The sequence below is a fragment of the Hevea brasiliensis genome, chromosome 16, assembly GCF_030052815.1.
Source record: "Hevea brasiliensis isolate MT/VB/25A 57/8 chromosome 16, ASM3005281v1, whole genome shotgun sequence".
NCBI lineage: Eukaryota > Viridiplantae > Streptophyta > Magnoliopsida > Malpighiales > Euphorbiaceae > Hevea > Hevea brasiliensis.
The window spans coordinates 48,780,834-48,806,151 of record NC_079508.1 but is presented as its reverse complement, the minus strand read 5'-3'; the positions used below and the strand labels follow the sequence as shown (position 1 = coordinate 48,806,151).

The window sequence follows — 25,318 nt, the reverse complement described above, 5'->3', positions numbered from 1 at the left end:
TATTTTTAAATACTCAAATTTGATTATTATTATCCAAAAAATATTCACATTCATTTAATTTTATATATTTTAATTAAAATTTTTCATAAAAAATTATTTTTATTATTGATTTATATTTTAAAAATTTAATGACTTTATAAAATATTTCAATTTTATTTTATAAAAAATAAAATATATAAAAATTTATAAATATTTATTATAAAAATATATATTTTATATTTAATTAAATATTTATATAAATAATTTTAAATAACAAATTCTTAATATATAAAACTTAAATTTAAACACATCATAAATATTAAATTATAAATCTAAACTCGATTATATATTATACAAACTTGCTCAACTCCAGATATTTATAAAAATCTAACCGCTTATTACTTCTGCAAATTAAGCCTGGCCACTAGTTCGGTCCGTGCAGCGATTGTGGATTGTCATTGTGGGTTAACATAACTTACAGCCGACTGTGGATTGTCATTATGGGTTAACATATTGAAAGGGATAAGCTTGTGAAGCCAAATGTTTGAATATAACGCCAAATAGTTAAGGTGGGTCACGGAGCAATTGTTATAAGAAAAGTTGAAACATGGAAGAGCCAAAAAGTGTATAAGAATGTTCAAAAGAAATTGTTCAACCCCATGACTTGTTGCTTCACCCTCATGAATAATGATACGCTGCTATCAGTATTCAATACTTCGATTGGCAGTTCAAATCTATCTTTCCTAAAAAAAAAAAATACAAGAAAAGAGAAGTTCAAAATAGCTGTTTTTGTGAGGTACGGCTAGGTAATCATTTCTTCTAAAAGCAACCCTTTTCACCCACCAAAGGATAAATTACTATAAGCTGTTTGACACCTTATAATTTTAATGTCAAGCGGACAATTTAAGGATCTATTTAGTATTATTATTAAAATTATTATTAAAAAATTAATTTTTTAAATATATTAATTAAAATATATTAAAAAATAATTTATAATTAAATTTAATAAATTTTAATTATAAAAATATTAAAATAAATTTTTAATAAATTAATATTTTTATTAAAAAATAATTTTAATACTCTAAATACAATACTGAACAGACACTGTCTATCATTTAAATAGTCCGCTAATGATTTCACCAGCCCCAATTAGCAAACTTTAACCATAATAATGGGTCCTGACCCAACCCTCACGTGTCTTTTCATCATATCACTCACACCAAACCCAACTATACGCCGTACTATATTCGAACTTTTCTCTCTTCGTTCTCGTTTCCTTTGTCCCTGTGTATTTCTCTTTTTTATTTATTTTTTTAACCCGCTCAAACACCCATTAATTCCAAAGTATCGGCCATAGCTGCTCAGATCTAACTCAGAACGTTCCCAAACTTCCATAAAATTACGAAAATGTCAAGCGACAGCGACGACGAGGATGAGCTCCTCCAGATGGCATTGAAGGAGCAAGCGCAACGTGATCTCAACCACCAGAGACCACTGTCGTCATCTTCTTCCGGTCAGCGGAAGCCGGTTGTTAATTTCGTGCAGCCACCGAAGACGACAGCCACTACTCCACCCAGGCCGGGGACAAGAATGGTACATAATCAGCAGCAACAGCAACAGAAGAAGAATAGGAGAGTGGTCGAGGAGGACGATGATTCGGAGGTGGAAATGCTTAGTATATCGAGCGGAGATGAGGAGGTGAGTAAGGATCGAGGAGGGGCGAAAGGGAGAGCTAGCGGAGGAGGAGGGAGGGGTGAGGATGATAGAGCGTGGAATGGAGAAGAGCCTGATTGCTGGAAAAGAGTGGATGAGGCTGAGGTATGCGTAGTTTACTCTTATTTTTCTTATATGTTAATGATGTAAACATATGCAGAGGTTGTTTGCTTTGCTGGAATTTCAAGGAATTCAATAGGCAAGTGTCTCTGGTTTAGCCGGAAATAAAGTTGATTGGATTACTGGAATTCAGGTGGACATAGCTCTTTCAGAAACTCTCTATGTATAAGTGGATATACAGATACTTGGCTTGGCCATGTTATTATCTCCTCTGCTTTAAACTGAAAGATTGTTTGGGATGGGGGAGGTGCTTGATAGGAGAGGTTCATGAGGCAGAGGAATGGGGCATGGGAAGTTTTTAAGTAAGAGATGTGTGCATGGTTTGGGAAGAGCTTGCCATGGGTATGGTGGTTAGTTATTGTAGTCTAATTGGAAACAAATTGCATTTGAGGCTTGGAACTGGTAGCATAAAAAGGTTTGTATTATCTCATTAGAACTGTAATTGAAGAGTTGAACTGCTTGTTATTTTGGAAATCTGATAAAATTTTAGTACTGTTTGATTTAGAGTGAGGGATTTACTATGATGAACATAGTCACTTATCAGATTCAGAAACCATGCTTTTATTTCAGTTCTTATGATTTTGTTAAATTCTTAGATTGAAATCTGTAATACAGAAAGATTTACTGCTCAAATCAGAATTCCTGAGAGTGAGAGTAACTATTGAGAAAATTACGAACTAAATGTGGCAATCGAGTTAGGTCAGGTAGGTTTGGGTCAACCAGGTCTGCTTTTGGGAATTTATTTTGGGTCATTTGGGATGTTGAGGTAATTCTAAAAATCATTTTGGGGAGCTTGATGCAATTGTTTAAGAAAGGATTTTTTTTAGGATCATTCAAGTTTCTCAGGTTCAATCCTAAAATTTTTTGGGTCCTTTGGGTTTAATGTGGGTTCAAGTGGGTTTTGATCTTTTTTCTTAGCCAGTTCAGGGTCAAATTTTCACCTCTATTGTGGACGTACCATCCTTGAAATGCCGAGGCATTAATCTCATGCTATATCAGTATCTATTGTTCCATCCAGTTGTAGAATGTTAGGTGGACTAGGTTTGCCCAGCAACCTTGAACTACTTGAAATTTATGTGAAATTTGACAAGAATCATTGGTTTAAGATGGTGCAACAACTATTTATGTGCATAGTAATTATATGATTATCCAAATCACTCACATGTTAGAACCATTGAACTCTTCATTTTGCCCTACCGTACCCATGTAGATACAACACGACATGGGATACGACATGAAATATGCGTCCGACACATATTCATGTAGTCGGACACTCGAGTAACAAGATATCTCAAGATGAAAAGCATATTGAATTAAAGGGTAGGTAAAAAAACAAGTTAAAAAGACAATGCAACTTTGAATTAAAGGATAGGTCAAAACAAGTTAAAAAATATTGAACATTTTGAGAATCCAATGGTTGCATATGACAATTCATTGTGATTGGCCCATTTTGAACAAATTTCTTCAACCCTTTTGGCCGACATAATGTATCCAAGCACCCGTGTCTAAATTTAGATCCATATCCCATATTTCTATTTAGAAAGTTCACAAGTCTGACACATGGATGTGCACCCACTTCTAACACCCATACCCGAGTCTAAGTAACATAGGCTAGAATAGAGGTATTCTGTTCTCCAAGTTGATTTATGAAAACAAAGAATTGAATATTAGAGGCAGTTAAAAGATTGTTGCATCTGCACTTCCTCTTATGCAATTACATGGACACTCTTATTAATATTTATTTAAAATGTTCATTTACTCTCTCCACCTCTTATGTTTTCTCTGGATTCATAGTAAAACATTATTGGTAACTTTAGATCTTGGAATAAAGGTCTGAAAGACATACTATTTAAAGATTTTTTTTCTTCGTTTTGAACTTTTATGCCCTTTGATTAGAATGTTCTATGTTAAGCATGCAACCTTTTAATAGGAATTTCAATTATTTAAAGTAAGTATTTGTGTATCAACAATGTAATGAAATAATGCTCCTCTAACAGCTTGCTCGTAGGGTTCGTGAAATGCGAGAGACAAGAACAGCGCCAGTGGCTCAAAAGTATGAGCGGAAACCTTCAGCATTTGGAAGAAAGGGCCTTAACAATCTACAGTCTTTACCTCGTGGCATGGAATGTATAGATCCACTAGGGTTGGGGTAAGTTTCACTTTCATAATTCTTGTCTTGGATTGCTTACTTATATTCTCTTCTGGAACTTGTTGATAAGTAACTTTTTTGCACTGTGGTTGGCTTGTTTTGTAATGTTATCGTAGCTTCTACCTTTTCTTTAATGCTTAACTCTGCTAGTTGACTGCTTTAATAATTTTGACCATATGGACAGGATTGTGTTATTTGTTTTTGAAAACTTCTCATTGATTTCCTTTCAAGAAAATAATATGTATTTTACAATCTTTTAGCAACTGTAATAATGTAACTGTAGCAGAACCATCAAGTATTTTTCCTAGCGGCTAGCTTAGACTGAACTATGTCTTTATTCTAAATTATTCATCCCTTGCCTTCACTTTTTCTAACCTGTGTTTGTATTTTGTTGTCAGGATCATTGATAACAGATCTTTAAGGTTGATCACTGAATCATCAGAAAGCTCTCCAAAATCTGACAAAGAATTTCTGGATAATAATCTTCGCGGTACCTCTGTCTCTCTCTCACTAATGTAGATCATCTATATAGCTCTACCCATTTGATGTTGCAAGGTTATTGTAGCATTTAAGAAAAAAAGCCTTTTGATAGTAAAAGATGATTAACGTTTACTACTACGCATTATAATTTTAAATGATTCCAATAATTATTTTAGTGGGTGCAATAAAACTTCTGCAAGTTGGGATATTTTATATTAGTTTATAATTAAAAAGTAAAAAACTCAACTCAACTCAACTCAACTCAACTAAGCCTTTATCCCAAAGATTTGGGGTCGGCTATATGGATTCGCTTTCTCCACTCTAAACGATTTTGGGTTAAATCCTCAGAAATGTGTAATGCTTCTAGGTCATGTTGTACTACTCTCCTCCAAGTCAATTTAGGTCTACCCCTTTTTTTCTTTCTATCCTCTAATCTAATGTGCTCTACTTGTCTAACTGGAGCCTCTGTATGTCTACGCTTCACATGACCAAACCATCTCAATCTCCCTTCTCTCAACTTATCTTCAATTGGCACCACTCCTACCTTTTCTCTAGTACTATCATTACGGACTTTATCTAGTCTAGTATGGCCACTCATCCACCTTAACATTCTTATCTTTGCAACTCTTATCTTAGACGCATATGGTTCTTTCAGTGCCCAACACTCACTACCATATAACATAGCCGGTCGTATGGTTGTACGGTAAAATTTTCCTTTCAACTTATTGGGAATTTTACAATCACATAAAACTCCCATGGCACGTCTCCACTTCAACCATCCGGCTTTAATCCTATGACTAACATCCTCCTCACATCCCCCATCTACTTGAAGGACTGAGCCTAGATATTTAAAGTGATTACTTTGGGACAGTACCACTCAATTCAAACTAACTCCTTACCTATTACCAGTTTGGCCTTCACTAAACTTGCAATGCATGTATTCTGTCTTGGTTTTAGCTAACTTAAAACCCTTTGACTCTAGAGTACTTCTCCAAAGCTCTAGCTTTTTGTTGACTCCTTCTCATATCTCATCTATCAGAACAATATCATCCGCAAACAACATGCACCAAGGAATACTCTCTTGTATATGTTTCGTCAATTCATCTAAAACTAATGTAAAAGGTAAGGGCTTATGGCTGATCCTTGGTGTAATGCAATTGAGATCGAAAAATCTCTTGTGTCCCCTCCCACCGTGCGCACAATAGTAGTTGCTCATTCATACATATCTTTCAACACTTGTATGTACCTAATAGATACTCTCTTTTGTTCTAACACATTTCATAAGACATCTCTTGGAACAATCATAAGCCTTCTCCAAATCAATAAAAACCTTGTGTAGATCTTTCTTCACATCTCTATATTTCTCCATCAAGCTTCTAATGAGAAAAATCGCTTCCATAGTTGAACGACCGAGCATAAAACCAAATTGATTGAGAGAGATAGAAGTATCATGACGTAGTCGATGCTCCACAACTTTCTCCCACAACTTCATAGTAATGTTAATAATATAACATCTGAAAAGATTTATCATTCATGTGTTACAATGCATTGAATAAAAATGTAATTTGATACTTAAAAGTTTGATTGTAGAGTTAGGAGTTCTCTTTACTTTTGAAACCCTTATTTAGGTGTGTCCTATTCCTACTGTTAATTGTATTGAGGAGGTGTGTTTAGTACAATGTGTGAGAATTAACCTGTGATACTTATCCACAATAACAATGAGAAAAATGATGAAAATTCATAAAGGCATTAACCATAATTGAATTCACCAATGGATTGCTAAAATAAATTTGTCAATTATGTTTTGCTTACTTCTTTTTTTTTTTTCTCTCACTTAACCTTTCATTCGCAGAGAAGTTGTTATATTTATCTGAAAAGTTTGATGCAAAGCTTTTTCTATCCCGAGTCCATCGAGATACTAGTTCAGCAGACTTGGAGGCTGGTGCTCTTGCGTTAAAAACCGATCTTAAAGGACGTATGCTACAGAGGAAACAATTGGTTAAAGACAATTTTGACTGCTTTGTCTCTTGCAAAACAACAATTGATGGTATGGAAGAATGACATATCTCATGGATTACTAATCTTAATCTTAACTACAACAAATGAGCTGGAGATTTTGGTTACGCCCAGCCTCCTGGGTTGTTGCTTTTGCCATGCAAAGTGTATTATATGGATATCTTGCTGGTAGTGATATGCTAAGTGTCTCTTGTTTTTGACATGGAGATCCCTAATTCATTTACAGATATTGAATCAAAATTGAAACGAATTGAAGAAGACCCTGAAGGTTGTGGGACTTCTCTCCTGTTCAATTGCATGCAAGGTGTAAGCTCACTGGCCAATCGTGCTTTTGAGCCTCTATTTGAGAGACAGGTTAGTAAGATTTTAACGTTTTAAATTTGCTTTGAAGTTTTTGCCTTTTGGTCACTTGGCAGTTTTTGGTTTTGTAAATAGGCTCAAGCTGAGAAGATCAGATCTGTCCAAGGAATGCTTCAGAGATTCCGAACGCTATTTAACTTGCCAAGTGCTATTCGTGACAGCATTAGTAAGGGTGAATATGACTTGGCTGTAAGGGAATACAAAAAGGCGAAGTCAATCGCTCTGCCCTCTCATGTATGCAAGAATCAAAATTAATTACTGTCATTTTGTTTCACTGTGGCAGATAATTCTAGTCCAATTTTTAGGCATCAAGTGCATATGGTCTGCTGTTGAAATTTGTCTATATGTTTGTTGCTCTCCTAATTTATGTTACCAGCGAAGGATTTTAAAGACAAGCATTCACAGCTTGTGATTTCTCATTTCAGACCATATTTTCTGTCTCTACATGGAGGTTATCTAATTTGATATTCATAAGATGAGTAGTTGTAGCCGCAATATATGCTCTTATGACAACAAGGCATTCTTCTGGTACTTTATTAATTTTGCGCAGGAAACCAGGAAGGGTTTGCTATCCTTTTTTTAACAACAACAACAACAACAACAACAACAACAACAACAACAACAATTATTATTATTATTATTATTATTATTATTATTTGTGTGTGTGTGTGTGTGTGTAGACTTCATCATTTTGTAACTCATTTTTATTAGTAAAACTGTAAAATCAATCAGACACGGATGTGCATTTGGTCTTATGCCTGGAGTTCTTAGACTTTTGTAGGGGACCTTCTATAGAGCTTTACCCAAATCTGGGCAAGAAATTGAAATAAACTGAGTTATTGTATGAATTTTGCTATCATTAATCTTTAAATGTGAAATGAGACTCTAATCTACCCACCTTTTATCTCGTAGTTGCATTTATGTGCTGGTAATTGAGAAACAAGCCCTATGCTTTAGCTTTCTCTCCTCTAGAATATTAGAATGTTGTACATCATAAGGTTACATCATCCTGTATAATGGATTGGCCTGTAGTCTTTAACTATTGTTTTTACTTTTTAGACACTGTAATGTCTTAGCATGTATTTAAGTGATAGAAAGTCTTCAGTACAATTTCTAGTTTCACTAATCTGTTGAATCATTAGGAGAACACTGGTTCATTTTCCTTTTCATGTGTTTTATTTTTTATTTTGTTTTTTAGATGGTTGTTGATTTGTGTCAATTTCAGGTAAATATACTAAAACGTGTCCTTGAAGAGGTTGAAAAAGTGATGCATGAATTTAAGGGCACACTTTACAAATTAATGGAAGATCCACAAATAGACCTTACAAATGTAAGTTTATCATACTTCTTTTTAAAATTTGTTGTGGTGTATAGTCATTTGCTGTCAAGACATTCTAAAATTTTGCCTTAAGGTAATGCTTGTCTGTAGGTTGTAAATAATATGTAGCGATTATTCGAAATAAAAACTTATCATTTGCTGTGTTTAATATACCACTTTTGATGGTTGTTTCTATACTCTGCTGTGATTTGATGGAAACAATCATATATTGGAGAAACCACTGTGTAAAAAATTGTTAATGGTTTTTTTAATGGTTGTCAATTTTAGTGTTGCTTCTTGGTTCTTCATGTTTTTGTCCTTAGGTCAAGGTACTTGGTTTAGAATAACGTTGTTCATTTCCTTGAAAATATATGCACTTGATTTAGGTAGCATTCTATGCTAAAAGAAAATAGCGTAAAGGCTATAGAGTTGCTAGACTGATTTGATATGTTGCGAATAATTTTCATATTCTGAATCTAGTTTATAGCTAATAGGTCTTGGTGTAGCATTTTGATCTGAGTTCAGCATGGGTTATTTGAGTTACAAATTTTTTCTGTTTTAAAGGATAGACAAATTTTTATTTCATCTAAAATTTTTGAAGTCTTTGGCATCTAATCAGTTATATCTTTTTAAAAAGAAGAGCCCTGCTGGGAACATTATCTCAAGAGGTCAATTATTGGCACAGCTTCAACTGCCCACTGCTATGCTGAACATTAACTCATTTTAAACATGATGACATTCACTCACTAGTCAGCTAAACTTACAAACTGCAATAGATGTAGTTAACTAGATACCCATTTAATTGGAAACTATAAAGGAAATTATTGTTTATTAACTACCAGTGTTATATGGGGTCCTTGTGACATGGCTAGGTAAGGTGAATGAATGTAAATGGATTTTATAGTTCCTAAATAATATTTATGCATTGATAGGAAATTAAATGTCTAGTTGTTTTTTTCTTCTTTGCTGGCTACTGATAAAATTGTGGTTCATTTAGCTTGAGAATACCGTGAGGCTGTTGATGGAGCTGGAACCTGAATCGGATCCTGTATGGCATTATTTAAATGTGCAGGTCAGTTAATCAACAAACACTTATACGAGGAATGTCTCTGCAAACAAATTAATATATTTTGGTTGATTTCCTTTAGCATATAATATCATGTTTATTAGCAAATGGGATTTCAAGATTAGGCTGTAAATTCAGTCATGTAATGGATCCTTATTGAAGTTTTATGCTTCATTACACATGTGCTTCCAGCGGTTCAGCTCCACACTTCACCTACAATTGATAGTTGATTCTAATCAACCCTTCACTATCACTATTAGCATGTGTACAAGACTAAAAAATTCACTCATCTGAGTGTTAACTATTCGAAAGATTTTGATATCACAGATGGAAAGTCAACTTGTTGATTCTTAATGTCTCTTTGGCAGAATAATAGAATTCAAGGTTTGCTTGAAAAATGCACTTTAGATCATGAAGCTAGAATGGAAACTTTGCTTATTGAGATGCGTGCAAGAGCTCTCTCTGATGCAAGGTGGAGTCAAATTCAGCAAAATCTAAATCAATCTGTAAGTGCAAACATTTTGGGGGACTATTTTACTTTAATTTGTAATCCGTGAGTTGATGCTGAACAATGATTACTGAATGTTCTCTCTCTCTCTCTCTCTCTCTCTCTCTCTCTCTCTCTTTTAACTCAGTCAGATGTTGACAACAACATTCCTCTGCGAGTAGACTCACAAGCAATAGAATTGACTGGTGAAGAAGTTGACACTCTTAGAGGAAAGTATATTCGAAGGTTGACTGCTGTACTGATCCATCATATGCCGGCCTTCTGGAAAGTTGCACTTTCTGTTTTCAGTGGGAAATTTGCCAAGGTAGTCTGAATGTTGACTTTCTTCCTAGATATTGGTTTATAAGTGCAGATTTTATATTATTTAGCATGAATAACCTTTTAATGTAGGTTTAAAAAAAAAAACATTTCTAAGCCATATGGTACATTATATGCGTGCTCATTCCTTTTCCAGTGCATATGGGGGGTATCATTTCGATTTTCATCTGCTTAAAGAAGCATCAATAGCTTACTTTCATCTATTCTTCATGAGAAATAAGACAACTAAGGGTTGAGGAAAAACAGGAGCAGAGAATGGTTGAAATTAGAGAATGAAGGGGAAATGTAAACAAGTCTGAACTCCAAGTACCTTTTCTGAATTTTGTTCTGTCATGCATAAGTGACATTATTCTGAAATGAAAAAATTACAAGACATAAGATAATGTGGGGTCGTTGGTACCAAAATCTTGAATATAATTTGTTTGTTTATATCCTTTTGGCCCAATCCCCCAGAATAGGTACCAATTCAATGTACTGGACAACCACTTGTAATCCAGCATCTTTTGATTGAGATATACTTGGTGAGTTCACCAAAGCTTAGGGACTGATTAGAATGTTTATGTCTGCGCATGTATGAACCTGATTTTCAAGTTAAAATTTAGTGCAGTGCAATATATAAAGAGTTTCTTCCGTAACCATGCCAAATACAGTGAAGAGCTTGTGGGTACATCCTGATTTTTTTTTATGTACTGTGAGCTTTGAAAGACTGAAATTAGTGATGCTAAGAGGTTTTATGAAAATTATATTTTGATGTTGATGATTCATTCTAACAATCTTGATGGTTCCTTATCATGTGAAATTAGTTAGCATTGGTGCTAGCATACTTGCACTAGCCTCTTGCTGAACTGGAATAAGTGATTGCTTAAACTGCCTGATTCTGAAAATTTGCATTACACGGGTGAAAAACATAGTGTAAATTCATTATACAACATTTGCTATCATCAAAATTAATATGAAGGGGTATTTTACGATACAATTAGGATCTAATAATTGCTTTTTTATGAGGGTCCATTTGGATAAATTGGATTTTTAATGAAGAGGTATTTGAATTTGACATTAATTTTGGTGTTTATAATTTCACTCAAAACAAATTCAAAGCCACCCTTGTTTCAAATGCAAACCTTCCCAAATGGACCCTAAGAAAATTTCAGCATTCATTTTGATCATGCATCATATTCTTTCAGTCTTCCCAAGTTTCTGCTGAATCAAATGTTAACACTTCAGCAAATAAAGCCGATGAAAAAGTTGGGGATGGTAGGTACTCGACACATTCTATTGATGAAGTTGCTGGAATGATTCGCGGTACTATATCTGCATATGAAGTGAAGGTAATATAATATGTACTGTTCATTTCTCAGTGTTATAATTTTTTGCTAGACCATCTTGTTGCCCTTTGGAATTGCACTTCAGGTCTTGTGGAAAAAAAAAAAAAAACCCGAGGCAGAGCTGTTTTCTGCAATTTCTTGCATTAATGGCTTGAATCCTTGCACTGAGGGGTTTGAACTCGGGCACTAATAATGAAATCAGTAGACAGGAAATATATTCGAATCAAAAGCTCTCCAAAAATTCTTTTTCCAAATCATCTAATAATACATCCTCCTTTTATCTCAGTGCACTGCCATACCAGCTAGATATGGCAGCAATACTGACATACTGAACTTTTTTGTGCCCATTTTATTTAAACTTTGATTTTATCCTAGGTAGCACTGCCATACTTACCCTTTCTAGCCATTCTTAATATCCTATTGTAGTTTCCTTGTCTATTTCCCCATCTCATGTCAGTGCTACCTAGGATAAGTATGGGTAGAAAGGATAATTCTGGTAGGTACTGTTTTGGACAAACAATAATGCTTTTTTGTTTAGAAGGTTGATTGGTTTCCTAGAATTTAGTGTTGACCTCATCAAGTTTTAGGCTGTTTCCATTCTATTTTGCTTTCTTTTTTTTTTTTTTTTTTTTTTGGCTTAGAACTTGGAACTGTTTTCTGTTGAGTTGAGTGTGAAATCAACTTCACCATGCATCTGCCCTTGTTATATCCTTTTTTAAGGATACTCTTTTATATCATTAAACTTCATTTACTCTGCCTTTTCTAATGAGAAACTCTGTGCTCTCTTTTGCATATCATATGATGCCTTGTTGCCTTTCCATGCGTGCATCAGCTCCTGTAATTTGCTTGAGGCTCTTCATTATTTTATTTTCTGTTAATTTGAAATGTTTTTTATGTGAATAATTAATTGGACATTTTCTTAAGATGCATTCCACAATGAATGGAACACACACTACATATTTGGAGATGTATATAATAATTATGGTTGATAATTCTTGTGGTCAATATAACTACACTAGTGACAAGTTCTAGTCACGCTATGCTTTCCAATTTGACTTCTCGGCAAGGACAAGAAGTTGTTATGGTAATACATTGATGGCTTGTGTGTGTGTAACCAAAAAGTTTATTTTTGAACAGATGTTGGGCCTGTTTTTTATTTTATATTGTATTCTTTTAAAATTTCCTGTTAAATCCTCCAAAATATTTCATGGGTAATCAGTTGTGCTATTTGGGTGATGTCATTATTTTCTTGCATATTTAAATTTAATTTCATTTTGCTTTAGGCTGTATCTATTGTAGCCAGTGATTCTGTTTCTTCCCTGCTTTTTGGCCTGTAATTCCATAGAATTCATTGCTAGTGCAGGTTCACAACACCTTTTGTGATCTTGAAGAATCAAATATCCTTCGGTCTTATATGAGTGATGCCACAAAGGAAATATCCAAAGCCTGCCAAGCTTTTGAAGCAAAAGATTCAGCTCCACCTACTGCTGGTGTGTAAGCTCTGACTGAATCTGCTGTGTCTTTATGTTGTGAACTGACTGTATTACCACTTCTTTGTTACAGTCATGGCACTCCGAGCTCTTCAGGCAGAGATTACTAAGATTTATATACGTAGGCTTTGCTCTTGGATGCGAGCAACAACAGAAGAGATATCAAACGAGGAAACATGGGTTCCTGTATCTATTCTTGAAAGGAATAAATCTCCATATACAATCTCTTTCTTACCTCTAGCATTCCGCTCAATTATAGCCTCAGTGATGGATCAAATCAATTTGTAAGTTACTAGAGCTTTCTATTATGAACATTGTGAATGAACATTATAATTAATGTTTGGACAAGTCCAAGGTTAGTGAACTGATCTATGATTTTTGGGCTGCAAGACTTTCCTCATGACCTCAATATGAGGATGAGAGTCACTACTGCATGTATATTCTTTAGCGTTTCCTAATTTAAATTTTTCTATTGGTTTTCTTGCATGTTAAAAGAAGGAAAAGAGAAACCCTTTACATAGCATAATTGCTTGTCAAAAGTGGACCATTTAAAACCCGCAAAAGCATATTTCTAAAAAATAAAATTTTGAAATGGTTGGACAATGTTTGTGTAGTTTGAATGCTAGAACCTCATTATTTTTTAACAATTATCTTTATGATGCAATATTATTGAATTAGCTTTGCAGGTTTCTGTAACTGCATATCCCCTTCAGCTCTTCCCTTCTTTCCTTCTTCCAATCTAGACACAACTACATTCTGGGTTGGGCTCGGAACTGGCCTGATCAAATCCAGGACTGAAACCAGTCAACTTTATGTGTGCCCGAACCAGACTGGAACTGTCTTGGAGGAGGGCTGGTCCTGGTCCTTCCTTCCCTTGAACCAGAACTGGCGGTTCTGCCCAAAAGTTCTGTTTTGAACCTTAAAAAAAAGATAGAAAATTTGAAAAAAAAAATCAACTGTTGGATTGCCTCAACCCGGATAGAACTGAAGCCAAAACCATGGGAACCAGCCTCCTGCAGTGGTTCAGGTCTCTTCCCTCCATGGACAGAAACTAGCCGTGGCTGGGACTGTCCCATTCCCCTCTTTTTTTCCCCTTGTCCCAAATGGATAGCTTTTGGTTGTGGTGATGATGTATTTGGCTGGGACATTTTTTGGGGATCAGGTTTTACAGTTACTGCATGATAATATTGTTTCTTTGGCATTGTTGAGGATTTCTTCTTCTGAACATTTAACTTGGTGCCAACCTGCATGATTGGAGGCCTTTGCTGCTTTGAATTTTTTTTAATCTCTTGTTTCACTTGGAAAAGGATATCTGATCCTCATTTTTGTAGTGATTTCATTATTTCTCCTTTTAATTAATTGTTCTTTGATCCAAAAAGAGGATACAAGAACTGCAATATACTATCTTTTATTGCCCTGTTACATTTCTTTTCCAGGATGATTCAGTCCTTGAGGTGTGAAGCAAGAAAATCAGAAGAGATGTCTTCACAACTTCAAGAAATTCAAGAATCAGTTAGACTTGCCTTCTTAAATTGTTTCCTAGATTTTGCAGGTATGATGAATTAGTCATTACCAATTTGATGTTTAGACCTGAAAACATAATTTATAAGTCTCATATTTTTTGCACTTATCAGGTCATTTGGAGCAAATTGGGAGTAAGCTTGCCAAAAACAAATCAAGCAAAGAGAGTCTGCATTTGCAGAATGGATATACTCATGAAAGTGAAGACAAAGTATCATCTGATCTCCTTGGAAGTGTTGTAAATCCTCATCAACAATTGCTGATAGTGTTAAGTAATATTGGATACTGCAAAGACGAACTTTCTTATGAGTTGTACAACAAGTATAAAAATATTTGGCAGCAATCTAGGTATGTAGTCAACTCTTTGCCCCTCTTCCATGGAGGGAAGAAGTATCAAAACAGCCATTGCATTCTTTAGCCTTTGAAATGGGTCGTATATGAGAAACATATGGTTGGTTTTGTAGGACGCTGATTGGATAACCTGCTTTCTGGCCCAAGCTGAGGGAACGTGCTTGGGTCATTATTACTTTGGCATAACTAACCTATCCAAGCTTTTTAAATGTTCGAAAATTGGCCTGAGAGTCATTAGTCATGACACATGACTCAAGACCAGCTAGGGATTGATATGATTTACCGTTCATTGTACATTTAGCATAAATGTGCAAGTGTGCATACTGTGGATCAACTATAAATATTAGGAAAAAGAATTACGCCCTGTGATTGGTTGTATTGGCACTCAAGATTATGCTTCAGATATGGCAACTGGATCATGGTTATTCTTTTTCACATTTTTGTTATCTTCCTAGCGGACCTGTGTGTGTTTAGACATGCATTTATGTTTGTATATTCTGCCTGCGGATAACTATTATGAATGTGCTATGTTGTCTCTGTAACTGCAGGGAAAAAGAAGATGACAGTGATATACAAGATCTGGTGATGTCCTTCTCTGGTCTTGAAGAAAAGGTCCTTCAGCAGTATACTTTTGCAAAGGTATAGCATACTTGTTCCTTTAATTTTTATGCTAAATTGTTTGAATGCATGTCCATGGAGGATTGTATGTAGCCAGGCTAGTAAATATGAGTGTATTGGGCAGCAGAAGTTGCCTCATTATTTGATTTAGAAAAGTGTAATCAAATTTGAATCAACTAAGTTCTGGAGCATCATTTTCTGTGGAACTGGGTATATTTTGCGCATATCTGCAGCTTCTGAGCCAAAGGTGTTAAGACCGTAATTTCTTGTTGATTGTGTATATTTATCATATCAATCAACTGGGTATCTAAAAACCCTTTCATGCTCAACATTCCTTGTGAGAGATGCTGATGGAAGACAATGACGAAATGTAAACTTTCTTTGACTATTTATTCATTATGAGTTCATGATTTAAGAAATTCTGTCTTCTTGCCAGGCAAATATGATCAGAACAGCAGCTATGAACTATTTGCTAAACTCTGGTGTACGATGGGGATCCGCACCTGAAGTCAAAGTGACATTTGATGATTTTATAGTTGATTATTTTCTTTATTATTCTTCCCAAAAATACTATGCCAAACAGATGGTATTAAAAAATGATGAACCTTTGCAGGGTCTTCGTAATGCAGCCGTGGAGTTATTGCACTCTCTAGTAGCTGTTCACTCAGAGGTACAGGATGTGTATACTTCCATCAAATCACAACAAATTGAGTGTGTTAACGGTTGCACATTTTGTAATGTTTTGTTTGATATACTAAGCTTTAAGGAGCAAGTGTTCACTCGGGCAATAGTTATGCATCTCTCATCGTTGTAGTTCTCTCTTAGATCTTCTTATATCCTAATAAAATCCTCATTGCAGGTCTTCACTGGTGCTAAGCCTCTCTTGGATAAGACACTTGGCATTCTTGTGGAAGGTCTAATTGATACTTTTCTGAGCCTTTTCCATGAAAACAAAAGCAAAGATCTTAGGTCACTTGATGCAAATGGTTTCTGTCAGCTCATGCTTGAGGTAGGGGAGGGGGACATGGTTTTTCTTTCCTTGGTATGATTTATAGAATTGAGCTGCTTATTCTTGAATAAAACTTATGTCTTAAATCCATACATTTGTTTCTATTTCATGCTGTACGACGAATGGAATTTGCTGCTTTGCTTCACTGGGTCTAAATAATTTGAATTTTTTGGCTTGCCTGTAAACTATACTGCTCTACCCCAAGGAGGGGTAAGAAGGGGTCACTTTATTGGATGCCTGAGGGGACCAAGCATATATACATATAAGATAAATTATAGTTTGACATTTCTTTTTTTCTTTGGAGGGGGAGGGGGGTAATGCATTGGAACAAATTAGATTTATTTGCTTCATCTGCAGGATGCAGCAGTTTTCAAGATACTATGAGTTGTATAACTGTTCAAATTATTTCACTCATATAACTGGTTAGTCATTTAATTTCCCTATGTGTTTCTCCTGCAGCTTGAATATTTTGAGTCCATATTGAATCCATATTTTACACCTGATGCAAGGGAGTCACTGAAGTCCCTGCAAGGTGTGCTTTTAGAGAAAGCAACTGAGAATGTTGCTGAAGCTGTTGAAAATCCAGGGCATCAATGGCGATCTACTCGTGGGAGTGAAGATGCACTTGATGACAGGCAACAAGGGATGACTGTGTCTCCAGACAACCTGATTGTAAGCATCATATCCCTCTATGTTTAGTTAATTTGCCTACAGATTCTGCTTTGAGGATACACTGGATCAGTTGTGCTCTTCTTGTGATTAATCTAACACGGGTATAAGTAAATGTATCAATTTTGGAAAGCTCCAAAAACAGAGAGAACTGGAGTAATGGGTGCAATTCTATGAATAATGATCTATTTGCGAAATCTAGGATCCTTTTTGCAGGAAACCAACAATCCACGTCTTTAATAATAGTGACAGTAACTATTAGTAAGATAAAATTATGTGTTTTCACCTGTATTTTCTAATGTTTTCTCCAAAATTTTTGGTTGTGCTTCAGGCTCTTGCTCAGCAGTGTAGCTCTGAATTGCTTCAAGCAGAACTTGAGAGAACACGAATCAATACAGCATGCTTCATTGAGTCAATTACCTTGGATTCGGTGCCAGAATCAGCAAAAGCTGCTTATGGCTTCCGAAGGTCAATGGATTCCCCTAGCAGAAACTACAGAGGCACACAAGCAATGGGATCCCCAAGTTTCTCTCGGCAGAGGCATTGATGATGAAGTCATCATTGGTAATTGCAACTTTTGCTTTCACAGTTTTCCCCATATGTATGTGCAATTGTTGTATTGTATATTAGCAGTACATCCAATTGAATGAAATCCATATTCTTTCCATTGTAAGTTCCTATGAGCTCGTCTCTCAGTAGTCTTTCTTCCTTTTTTTGGTCTTTCTTCTTTCTGAAGTCCTAATAAAATGCCCAAAATTTTTTCATTTATGGTTTTAGGATATGACTTCCCCAATTAGTTTGTAATTGATTTACTGAAAGCAACAAACATGATTTTATAGTTTGTGACAAGAAAATGCTTAACGGAAGGTTGCAGTTATATTTTAGTGTTTACCTTTTATATATGCCAAACGACAGATGGTTTAAGATAGCACAAGAAGTTATCATCCCTGTTCCCTAACAAGCTTTGTGATGAACTGGAATTTGTGAAATCTAACGAGCTGGAAGCTGAATCAAGTCGCTTCCCTACTAATTACAGTACAAATTCAAGTGCCTTTTTATTTATTTTCCCACCTTCCTAGTTCCAATCTTGAAAATTGGCATTGAAAATTGTCTGTTTAATGCTGTGAGATGTACATATTTATACATCAAATTGCTAGCTTGGCAGTACGTTTCCTAATGTGCTTAAAGCGCAGTGAGCTTAATCAGACCAGGAAGATGCTAGAATTTTACCATGATAGGCTCGTGCCGTTTTTTCCAGGATCTTAGGCCTCCCAGATAGGCAGCTGAATCTAACCACCATAACTCGATGAACAAGTGATTAACTTTCTGGTGCTTAGCTTGAGCAGAGAGTCTGGGTAGCCTGTAACTCTCCAAAATCAATCATTGCCTTGGGAATGATTCACTTGAGTTTTAATGTTGCTTTTTATAAAAGTCACGAATCAATTAATTTATTTATTTATTAAAAAAAAAAAAGAACTATTAGGCATTCCAAGAATTTTAGTAATCTTTCCTTCGTTACATATATGGTTCCTAAAACAAAAAGATTCACCAAAGGCAACCCATACGAATTATCCAAATTCATCACTTACCAATTACATGATGGTCTAAAAATGTGGGCTATTATAAATGCTTCACCCCCATAGTATGTCATCAATTTGATACAAATTAAGCTTCAGTTGATCTGAAGGTAAAAGATTTAATGTGAAAACAGGTAACATATCACTGAAGACTGCATCTTTAACTTCACCCTCCAAATTAAGCTGTCCTCAACGGCGGAGAAACCAATATGACACCATCTCCTCTGACAAAGAGAAATGGAACTGTGCGCCTTGTAGTCTGAAACAGAAGGAAACCATGCAATAAGAGAAAAACTAGTTATAAATTACAAAGGGCCCAAATTAGTGTAAATTGTTTATATCCTACCAAGAAATTTTCTGTATTTACTTTTTTTTTATTATCATTTTTCTTTATGTTATGGAAAGTCAATCATTATATTATTTCTGTGTATATTTTGTATTCTGTATTCCTATTTAGGATTTCTTATTTAGGATTTCTTCCTAATTAGTATAACACAATTATAGGAATCAATTGTATATAAATACCCATGTACAGATTAATTGAAATCAATGAGAATCATCTCTTTCTACATGGTATCAGAGCAGGCCATCTAGGGTGACTATTTGTTCTCACCACCCTGCTTAGGAGAGACCTTGGATCAACATTGCCGTCGCCTCAATCCCCTCATTCCACCGATCGATTACACCATTAAAGGGCTTCTGAGGTTTGGCTCTCAGATCCTATTTCGGTATTTACTTGATTTGTGATTTTGGATTATTTTGTTGCTGTCAGCACTTTGGATTAGCGTTTCGGTTAGTTTTCTTTGTCTCAACAAATGGCAGACAATAAGAATGTTATTTTTGATGTGATTCCGATGATGACTAAGATCACGGAACACAAACTTAATGGTTCGAATTACAGGTGGAGTAAAGGGTCTATTTGCGTAGCATTGATAAGGATGATCACCTTACTAAAGATCCACCTCACGATGATACACAACAAACTTGGCTAAGGGAGGATGCTCGGTTGTTTTGAACTCGATTCACGGTGAGGTAATTAGTTTAATTAATCGTGAATTTGTTAAGGAATTGATGGATTACTTAGATTTTCTGTATTCGTAAAGGGAATATCTCCGTATTTATGATGTTTGTAAGGCATTCGAGAAAGAGAATAAGTCTCTCACGGCTTATTTTATAGATTTTAGCGGGTATATGAGGAACTTAATGTATTGTTGCCTTTTAGTTACGATGTGAAAGTTTATGAGTTTTCTGCCTTCCTTGAGTATGAGGCGCTAAATCTCGATTCTTTCGAGATTTCCTCTTTGCATGAAACATTCACACGGGTCCTTCGTGCAGAGTACCCAATCTTCAGTGCTCTTATTAGCCGTAATCCAAATGGACAACGGGGTAATAGAAGAGGAAGTAGAGGAGGAATTGTAATGGAGAGGCTAGTTCTAATCGGGACTCAAGATGAGTCATTTGTTATTATTGTCATGAGGCCATACAAAATATAATTGTCCGCAACTTGGAGGAAAAATATCACATATGGCAAATATGGCGTGAGAGGATTCTCTGATATCTTCCTCTGAGAAAACTGTTTTGGTATCTGCAGAGGATTTTGCAGTTTTCGCATCTTTAAAGCCAACAGTTCCCCTCTCACTGCGATAAATCCACTACATGCCTTGTGTCTTCCTCATCCAAATGGGTTATTGATTTGCAACAGATCACATGACAGTAATTCTAGTCTTCTATCTACTTTTGGTCTAATCCCACTTCCTCTCATTACTTTTGATGGTTCTACTTCTTGTGTCATGGGTTAGGCTGAATCCGACCGTCAATTTCTTTGTCATCTGTTTTGTGTCTACCAAATTTCTCTTTTAATCTACTTGTTAGTAAACTTACTCGTACCTTAAATTGTTCTATTTCCTTTTGATCATTGTTTGTTTGAGGATCTTTTATTGGTAGAGGGCGTGAGTCGGTGGTCTCTACATTCGGAAAATCATGTATCGCTTGTTTGCTCGATCTGTAACACCTCTTGAAGCTCATTGTAGATTGGGTCATCCTTCTTTGTCTACCATGAAGAAGTTGTGTCCTCGATCTTTATACTAGAATGTGAGTCGTGTCGGTTTGCAAAACATCATCGTTTGCCTTACGTGTCTAGAGTCAATAAGCGGGCTTCATCCCCTTTTGAGTTAGTTCATTCGATGTTTGGGGTCCTTGTTCTTACTTCTAAAGCTGGATTTCGTTATTTTGTTACTTTTGTTGATGATTACTCGTGTTACTTGGTTATATTTAATGAAGAATCGTTACGAGTTGTTTTCTATCTTTTGTGCCTTTTGTAATGAAATCAAAACTCAATTTAATATTTAAATGCGCATATTAAGAAGTGACAATGCTAAAGAATATTTTTCAACACAATTTATCTTACATGACACAAAATGGCATTCTTCATCGATCTTCTGTGTGGATACCCCATCCCAAAATGGCGTGGCGAAAGGAAAAATCGGCATCTTCTTGAGGTAACTCGTGCTCTTCTTTTTGGATGAAAGTTCCTAAACACTTTTGGGCGGATTCTACGGCATGTTTTTGATCAATCGTATGCCGTCTTACGTCCTTAATGGGGATATTCCTTATCTTTGTTCCCTACAAAATATTTGTTTCTGTTGAACCCGTATTTTTGGTTGTACTTGTTTTGTACGTGATGTAGTTACTAAATTGGATCCAAAGTCTCTCAAATGTGTCTTCCTTGGGTACTCGATTCAAAAAGTACCGTTGTTTCTCTCCTACTCTTAATCGTTATCTTGTTTGCAGATGTCACATTTTTGAGTCCACTCCATTTTTTCTCAATCATTTGTGTATGAGAGTCAAGGGAGGAGGATGATATCTTAATATATCTTGTCCAACCAATGTCTAGTCCTCTCTCACACTGTTTCTACGTCTCTAGACCTACTCGGCCTCCGTTGTTCATGTTTATTCCAGAGATTGAGATTGACTCGGATCCTCCACCGCTACTTCGTTGGGAGATCCGATCATGATTCGATCTAGATTTACCCATTGCTCTTCGTAAAGGTAAACGTTCATGTACTTACCCTATCTCTTCTTTTGTTTCTTATAATCAATTGTCTTCTTGTTCTCGGTGTTTTGTTACTTCTTTAGACTCTGTTCCTATCCCTAATATTGGTGAGGCCTTTGTCTCATCGTGTCTTGCTATGAAAGAGGAAATGGAGGCTTTAGATGCTAATGGTACATGGGAACGTTGCCTTTGCCACTGGTAAGAAAGCTATTGGTTGCAAATGGGTATTCTGATGAGTAAATCTGATGGTTACGTGGCTAGGTTAAAAGCACGCCTTGTAGCAAAGGATATGCTCGGACATATGGAGTTGATTACTCGACACTTTTTCTCCTGTAGTTAAACTTACTGCTCGCTTGTTTATCTCTTTAGCACTACATATGATTGGCCCTGCACCAATTGGATATCAAGAATGCTTTCCTTCATGGTGATCTTCAGAGGAGGTGTATATGGAGCAACCACGGGTTTGTTGCTCGGGGAGTTGGGTAAAGTTTGTAGGCTTGAGTCTCTTTATGGCTTGAAACAAAGTCCTAGGGCCTGCAGTTTGGGAGATAGAATTTGGTATGCAAAAGAGTAAGTGTGATCACTATTTTATAAGCAATCGAGGTGGTCTAATTCTCTGGTAGTCTATGTGGATGACATTATCATCGGGAGTGACTCTGCAGTATTTCATCTCTTAAAACCTTCCTCCAAACGGACCAAAGACTTGGGATTATTAAAGTATTTTTGGGTATTGAAGTTATGAGAAGTAAGAAGGGTATTTTCTTGTTTCAAAGAAAATATGTCATCGATCTATTGACAGAGACAGAAAATTAGGTGCTAAGCCTTGTAGTGCACCAATGACTCCAAATTTACAAATGTTAGCGAGGATAGTGAGTTGTTTGAAGATCCGGAGAGATACAGGAGATTGGTAGGAAAATTGAACTACCTTCTGTCACTCGTCCGACATTGCTTATGCCGTTAGTGTGGTAAGTCGGTTTATGTCTTCCTTGCTCATTGGGAAGCCTTGGGACAAATCTTGTGCTATCTGAAGGAGCTAAGAGGTTTGTTATATGGTAATCATGGGCATTTGAATGTTGAATGTTTTTGGATCTAAGGTTGATAGGAGGTCAACTCTGGATATTGCATTTTGTTGGAGGAAATTTGGTGTCTTGGAAAAGCAAGAAGCGAGTGTAGTTTCTCGATCTAGTCGAATCAGAATCTGAGCCATGGAACAATAAGTATGAGAGGTAATGTGTAAATTTCAATTACTAGAAGAGACAGGTTTTAAGACCCCACTGCCAGAGAAATTGTGGTGTGATAATCAAGCTGCTCTCCATATTGCTTCTAATCCGGTATTTCATGAGCGGACCAAACATATTGAGATTGATTGTCACTTTGTTCGTGAAAAGATTCAACAACAGATCATCTCAACAGGACATATCAAAACTGGAGAGCAGTTAGGAGATATTTTCACAAAAGCTCTGAATGGAGCTAGGATTGACTACATTTGTAACAAGTTGGGCATGATTAACATCTATGCTCCAACTTGAGGGGGAGTGTTATGGAAAATCAATCATTATATTATTTCTGTGTATATTTTGTATTCTGTATTCCTATTTAGGATTTCTTATTTAGGATTTCTTCCTAATTAGTATAACACAATTATAGGAATCAATTGTATATAAATACCCATGTACAGATTAATTGAAATCAATGAGAATCATCTCTTTCTACACTTTAATACACTCCCTATTCGTTTGAATTATAGCAGTTCCCAAAGGTTTTCATAGCAAATTTGAGGCCATTTGCGCTTCCATTGGAATAAATCATTTGCAAGACAATAATTCAATTGAATTCTCACACACTTATGCTTAAGTTCTATTTCTTTTAAAATAAAATTTTTTCCAAGTTAAAATCTTTAATTCCAAATATGAGAATTGAACAAAAATAAATCAATTAAATTAGATTAAATTCTTATAAAATTATAGTTTCCAATAGGGGGTTGGAATAATTCATTTGTAAGAAAATAGTTCAATTGAATTTTCACACAATCACACTTGATTTCTATTTCTTTTAAAATAAAATCTTTTTTAAGTAGAAAAGAATTGAATTCTTTCATTGTAAGCATAGAATTGACAAAAAAGAAATCAATTAGATTGAATTCTTATAAAATTCTAGTTTCCAAACAAGGGAAATAAGAATTGATATGGGCGAAAATTTACTTTTACTCTTCCCAGGGTTGCTTATCCATCATTGCCAATTAAATATAGTAGTACACCATGATAGTTCATAAAGGTGCCCAAAATATGCAAGTATTGCTATTGCAACAGAGGAAGCAATGCTTCGTAATAATTAACTTACTAAGACCCCACCCAATGATTCAATATTACTCACTGATACCAATTCTACGTGTTGAACAGGAAAACAGGCAATGGGACAAATTTAAGAATGAAGGAAAAGATGTTACGTACGCGAACAATCTCTTCATAAGTTTCGTCATCAATTTCTAGTGAAGTAACAATTTCTTCAACATCCCCAAGAATCATATTTAGATGCTGATCATAAGCCTGCAACACAATAGCAGCCCACAAATGAAATTTAGGGATTTCCATTGAGACACACACTATACATAATAGCTAAGCAAATATATTAAATTAACTGGCGAAGGAAAACCTTTCTTCAATTTTTTTTTTTCTTCAAAATAATATTCAGCAATATGTTTCAGAAAATATAAAGCATCCATGCTGATGAAATGCTGTATCACAATCATTATTTGGGCTTGCATTTAGTAGTTAGCCACTTAGTCCTCAAGACAAAATGATGTGATCTAAACGATACATGTAAAATGTCAAATGCTACTCCATTCATTTGTAGCGTAGGGTGTAATTGACGAGAATAATGTTATATGCAATGTTGACAAAAGAACTGAAGCCGTCCATCAAAATATCATGTTTATAACTATAGTGACAAGCAATTAAGCAAACAAATCTATAAAATCCCAAATCTACATATCCATTGTTACCAACACATAAACAAATTCACCCTCAAATCTACTTATCTCCAATTGCATATTAAAACATTTTCAAGAATCTGCTGCTGCCAGGAGACCTATAAATCATAAAAGAGGATATTTTACTGGTACTTCAGGGAAAAAAAAAACCTAAACTAATAAAACCCAATTTTCATATACAAGCTGAAGATAAAAATATCTCAATTCTTAATAAACCAAAAGTCAATAATTTCAATTTGTACCAAATGACCCATAAAACTACTTCAGAAACCCAATTAAGCCAAGTAGGCAGCTAAAAGCCTAAAAGAAGCAAAACCCTAGACCAGTAGCAGCTCACCAGCAAAGAAGGAAAACTAAAATATAACATGGGCGTCCTTTATGGTCGGAGAAAAACCCTTAATTCTGTATCTGGGTTTCTCATCAATGAACACCAAAGCAAACCATAAAGACTCAAAAAGAACCACAATCGTATATGTACAGAAAATATAGACATACGTGGAGTTTGCCACGGAGCTCACGTTCGGAGCGGAGCTTGACGTAGATGCGCTCATCAAGACTGAGTCTAATGAGATCCAATGGCTCTTTCACTGCGCTCTCTTCCTCGCTCGCCATTTCTCTCTCTCTCTCTCTGTCTCTCTCTGTCTCTCTTCAAGGGTTTAGGTGTTACTGATAAAAAAGAAAAGTATGCCT

The 25,318-nt window shown here is 35.5% G+C and overlaps 2 protein-coding genes across 6 annotated transcripts; one reads left to right on the top strand and one right to left on the bottom strand.

Moving 5' to 3' along the window:
- The first annotated feature begins 1,186 nt into the window (after positions 1-1,186).
- On the top strand, positions 1,187-17,774 carry LOC110648967 (exocyst complex component SEC5A). Of its 5 annotated transcripts, none has more exons than XM_021803349.2 (21): positions 1,190-1,797; positions 3,810-3,961; positions 4,360-4,451; positions 6,294-6,488; positions 6,684-6,811; positions 6,893-7,051; positions 8,043-8,147; positions 9,133-9,207; positions 9,570-9,707; positions 9,837-10,013; positions 11,212-11,355; positions 12,698-12,842; positions 12,916-13,126; positions 14,279-14,394; positions 14,477-14,711; positions 15,263-15,353; positions 15,769-15,846; positions 15,946-16,002; positions 16,192-16,341; positions 16,801-17,013; positions 17,342-17,774. In XM_021803349.2, the coding sequence occupies exons 1-21, from the start codon at positions 1,387-1,389 to the stop codon at positions 17,555-17,557; spliced, it is 3,288 nt and encodes a 1,095-aa protein (XP_021659041.2). In that variant the 5' UTR covers positions 1,190-1,386; the 3' UTR covers positions 17,558-17,774. The 5 variants fall into 5 exon arrangements, with proteins under 5 accessions (XP_021659044.2, XP_021659041.2, XP_021659043.2 ...); XM_021803350.2 differs by having other exon boundaries at positions 1,191-1,797; positions 12,716-12,842; XM_021803353.2 differs by lacking the exon at positions 1,190-1,797 and adding an exon at positions 1,810-2,227.
- Positions 17,775-18,489: 715 nt separating this feature from the next.
- On the bottom strand, positions 18,490-25,318 carry LOC110648971 (sm-like protein LSM3B). Its single transcript, XM_021803358.2, has 3 exons — positions 25,124-25,318; positions 24,090-24,185; positions 18,490-18,846 (listed from the first exon to the last, which is right to left on the bottom strand). The coding sequence occupies exons 1-3, from the start codon at positions 25,238-25,240 to the stop codon at positions 18,766-18,768; spliced, it is 294 nt and encodes a 97-aa protein (XP_021659050.1). The 5' UTR covers positions 25,241-25,318; the 3' UTR covers positions 18,490-18,765.